The sequence below is a fragment of the Lepidothrix coronata genome, unplaced genomic scaffold (genome assembly GCF_001604755.1).
Source record: "Lepidothrix coronata isolate B3197 unplaced genomic scaffold, Lepidothrix_coronata-1.0 Scaffold219, whole genome shotgun sequence".
Lineage (NCBI taxonomy): Eukaryota > Metazoa > Chordata > Aves > Passeriformes > Pipridae > Lepidothrix > Lepidothrix coronata.
This window is the reverse complement of record NW_016690399.1, coordinates 321,489-326,118: the sequence shown is the minus strand read 5'-3', so window position 1 is coordinate 326,118 and position 4,630 is coordinate 321,489. Positions and strand designations below refer to the sequence as shown.

The following is a 4,630-nucleotide window of genomic DNA, read 5'->3' as shown; positions in this document are numbered from 1 at the left end:
CATTGTCCATGAAGGTGAAGGTTTAGGTGGGATATTGGGAAGGAATTCCTGGCTGGGAGGGTGGTGGGGCCCTGGCACAGGTTGCCCAGAGCAGCTGTGGCTGCCCCTTCCCTGGAAGTGTCCAAGGGTTGGACAAGGTTTGGAGCACCCCGGGATAGTTGAAGGTGTTCCTGGGATGGAGCTGGATGAGTTTTGAGGTTCCATCCAACCCAAACCACTCTGGAATTCTGTGATTAAACCCACTGCCCAGCCATGGAAGGGTTTGGTCTCAATGCCTCAAAACTTAAGGCTTTTCCAAGCAATTTTAGTCGGGGTCACGGTGTGCCACAAACAGAGGCTTTGAGGAAAGGAGAAGCCCCTGCCAAGTTTTTTGGCTCCACCAAGGCAGCAGGTTCCTCCAGCAGCTCTTGGTAAGAGTAAATTCTAAGTCAGTTCAGTGCCAGTTCTTTGTCAATCCCTTGAGAATTCCAAGCTCACCTTTTGCCAGGCGTTCCAGCCTCTTGCCGTGTTCCGGAGGGATGGCATACCTGGGAGAGATTAACAGGGAATTAAACACCAGAATCAGCAGTCTGCAATGGAAAAACCAGCTAAAGAAAAAGGCCAGGAACGAGTGGGGGAATAACCATCAGCACAGCACACCTTGCCTGGAAATAAACCCAAATTTTGTACCCCTGAAAGGCATCAGGAACACACAATGCATGGGAGAAACTCTGGATTTTAATAAAACTCCTTAGAGGTGTGTTATTTTCTAAAACAGTATCACAGGATTTCACAAGGTAGAAGGAAAATCGAGGAGACAAAGTGATGATCCAGCACTGGAAAACCAGAAATAAATCAGTGCAGGGAACAGCAGGTGTGTTTTCCATTGGAAACAGATCTGCAAAAATAAAATTGTGCTGAAGATTAACAAGCAAGAAATGTTGGATGGGCTGAAAAAGGTGTGAAAAGGAGGGTCTGTGTGCTTTGGAATCCAACCATTTTCTGTGCAAATAGTTTTCATTTTGTTCCAAAAAGTAAATATTCTTCCCCGTGGCTGAAGCAGTTATGGCTCAATCCTTATGTCTATGCTGCATTTTATTGGCTGATGGGAATAATGGAATTAAATCATTCCATAATTTCTCACTGAGGTGAATGAAAATGAAGGGCCTGCTGAGGAAAAACAACTTTAAAGGGTACAAAGAACAAACTTCTACACTTCTTAAAGTTTTGTAAGATTAGGGGTAAAAAGGGTGCGAAAGGATTTGGCTGAAAATGTTTTTTGGAGTGCAAATTATTGAACATGAAACTGGAAAAACAATTAAGTGCCTGAAGTCCCAGAGGTCACAGCCAAAGAGCTGTGTGTGACCATCATGTCCAAAAACCACTTTCCTTTCTCTTCCAAAAGCTTTCAGTTCCCTCAGTGCTTTGAATATTCACAGGAGCAAAAAAATCAGGTGACTGAGATTTATGTGGTCAGGTTCTAAGGAGGGAAGGAAACACCCTGACAAATGATAAATACTTGAGTGTGTTTAACATGATGCCACACGTAATCTTGCCAATGGAAATTTGTAAATCATTGGTTACACAGTGCAGAGAGTGAAACGTGGCTCTCACTGAAGAATTCTGAGAATTTACATTTGGGAGAATGGCATTTACTGCCAGCAGTAAGTTCTCTTCAAAGAGAACAATAAAAAATGCATTATTTTTGCTATTTCCAATAAAGATGTCAAAAGCCATCAGGCCTCATTACAACAAGCTGCAAACAGGATATTGCAGGGGGGAATTTGCACCATCTCAACAGCAGGGGTACACATTGCTCTGCTCAGGACAAGAGCTCAAAATACACCAAAATACACCAAATTTCAGCCAACTCCTCGATTTTCAAGTCTAAAACTCGAGTCTGCAATGTAAGGAGGAGCAGATAAAAGCCATCTCTCCTGTACTACAAAATCAAAATGCACCTGCTGTGGCCTGGCAGGTTGGGAGGATAACACAGGACAGAAATCAAACACAGGGGGCTTCAAGATTTAGACATTAAGCTGATTTCAACTGATGGCTTAAAACAAAAATTTCAGGCAAAACACTGTGTAGCCCCTAATCTTGTAAAATAATAAATCCAGCAATGGACTCCCAACATCCCCTGACCAAAGTTTGACAGGGCCTTAAATTGCATAATTATCAAACAATTCAATTCCATTTGTGTGGGACAAAGCTGGTGGCTTTTATTTTACAAAGACCATTCATCACTTACATAAATGTGATAAAACTAATCCCGATCCAAAGCTCCTTTGTGGGATTAATGTCCCTTAAAACAGGGAAATGAGACATTCCATTCCTTCTGGGAAAAATGCTGAAGGATTGGGAAAGAACTAATTTATGGCTACAAGGCTGCTGATGATTAATGTAATATCCCCAGTCTACAATGCAACCTTCACTTAATTAGTGCCTGTAATTGGGAGTTGTAAAGATAAGATTAATTGAATCTTGAGGATGTTAAAAGTTTAATACATTGGAACATGGTTATTGTGTTATCTGAAACTGCAGCCTGCAAAAAGCCAAGCCAGGCTTTAGAGAACAGCCCGTGGAGAGACAAAGAAAAAGGACTTGCTTGGATAGAAACCAGGCAGGGAGGAGGAATTTCCAGCTTATAAAAAAGAACTATATGTAATAATAGAGAAATGAAAATAGCCCAGCACAGAGTGGTAAGAGCTGACTCCCATTTTAGCAACTCACTTTTTGTTTGGGCCGGGCTTTAGGAAGCTGAGCCTACCACACATCCCCCCCTTTGCACTTCTTTTAGAGGAGTCACAAAATTAACAGCAGGAGAGGATCCAAAGTAGGTCAAATTGTGCTTTGAGTTCTGCTCACAGAGCTGAGTGATTTACATAGAGCCAGGCAATAAAGGCAGAATTTGGGCTGCTGTTTGGAGCCAGCAAGAGGAACAGAAGGCTGGGAACTATGGCACAGACTGAGCTCAATCTACACATCAGCTGATTGATTGTGAGGCAGAACAACAATGCAAACATTCAGAACTGCTGCAGTCAAAGCAGTTGCTGCAGTTTTGGAGCAATAAATGAAATTTTTTGGGTGTCCTCCTGCTTCCAGTGGGAAAAACATCCAGCACGTGGCGGGGACAAAAGTCCTGGTTGTGGCTCAGCCCCCACAGCTGGGGCTCAGCTCAACTGCAAAGCTTTAATTCCAGGGACAACCCCCAGGCAAAAGCACAACCAAGAATTTCCTTTTCTAGATGCAGGGCTTTGAATGCTTTAACAATTTTTTTTTGGTGGTTATTTTCCTTTAAACCTCCTGGCTAAAATATTAAATGCATTTTCTCTAGAAAACTATAAAAAAAACTCCTCCACCCTATTAAAAATCTTAAATTTTTAATTTAAAAATCTTAAATCTTAATCTTAAATTAAAAGAAAACTAAAAAATTAAGACACGTGTAAAACTCCTCCCCTCCTCTGTCCCATTCAGATCACAGACAAATGCTTTCCACAAAGACAAGGACAGAGAAGGAAAAAAAAACTTCAAACCAAGCAAAATGCCACTTTTATATCAATTGGCCAAAACAGACTCAGTCTCCATGGATTGGGATGTGTCAGGACTGTTGGACTGAGAACTGCCTGAGGCTTCAACCCCTTGGCAGGGGCAGTTTTGGGGTAGGGTTGGAGCAGGTGTGGAGCAGGACTCACCTGGATGGAGAAAGGATTTTCCACTCCTTCAAACAGCCTCAAGTAAAAGGAAGTGATGGTGGCAGCATAAATATTTGAAGAGCCTTTCTTAAGAACCATCTTTTTATAGACTATTTCTGCTGCAGAGAAAAACCCTGCAAGAGTCACCAGAGAACCCAACAGTGCTGGAAACACTGACCTTGAGCCAGGGCAGAATTTGTCCCCTCCTGGTTCAACCTGGTCCCCCCAGAAAAGCCAAGTTCATGTTGATAGTGCTAAAGCAGCAGCTGTTTGAGGGTAGATCAAAATTCCAAGGAACTGGGCTTGCAAACAAACCAAGGGACTAATTCCAAGGGTCAGCCTTGCAGTGGTTGACCAAGAGAAAAGGCCAAGCTTCCCCCAAAAACCTGCCACTCAGCAGTTTGTGGGATTGCAGCGTGAATGATGTGCTGCTGCTCTGCCAGGGAACAGGAGATTTACAGGGTGGGGAAAGAAAAAACCAGCTCAGGATAAAAAAATAGTTACAGTTACACGACTCAAATGTCACCTCACCCCGAAGTCAACAATCTGAACGTGATATCCTGAGCCTTTCCAATCACCTTTTTCTACTTCCTACCAAAACAACACAAAGTCCCTGAAGGGGATCAAGTATCACTTGTACTCAAACAGAACTTACTGTTCTACATGAAACACTCTTCAGCTTCCAAACTTGTGTCCTGAAACATTAATTCCAGCATTTCTGCTCTCTACCTCCATGTGATTCTCTGAGTTTCTGAGTTGGGGTCACAAGTTCAGAAGGTTTTGCCCCAAAGCTACAAATGTGTGAGAAAATTATCTCCTTATAATGGTAGTTTGCTTTTGTTAATATGGAATTATGGAATGGTTTATGGAAGGGACCTTAAAGCCCATCCAGTGACAACCCCTGCCATGGGCAGGGACACCTTCCACCATCCCAGGGTGCTCCAACCTGGCCTTGG

At 42.8% G+C, this 4,630-nt stretch overlaps 1 protein-coding gene across 2 annotated transcripts in view; it reads right to left on the bottom strand.

Moving 5' to 3' along the window:
* KDM4B (lysine demethylase 4B) overlaps positions 1–4,630 on the bottom strand; it is a 76,695-nt gene that overhangs the window by 56,208 nt on the left and 15,857 nt on the right. For both annotated transcript variants that reach the window (XM_017833706.1, XM_017833707.1), the window contains exon 3: positions 478–527. In XM_017833706.1, coding sequence (XP_017689195.1) covers positions 478–527 — 50 coding nt within the window. The remainder of the gene's footprint in view (positions 1–477; positions 528–4,630) is intronic.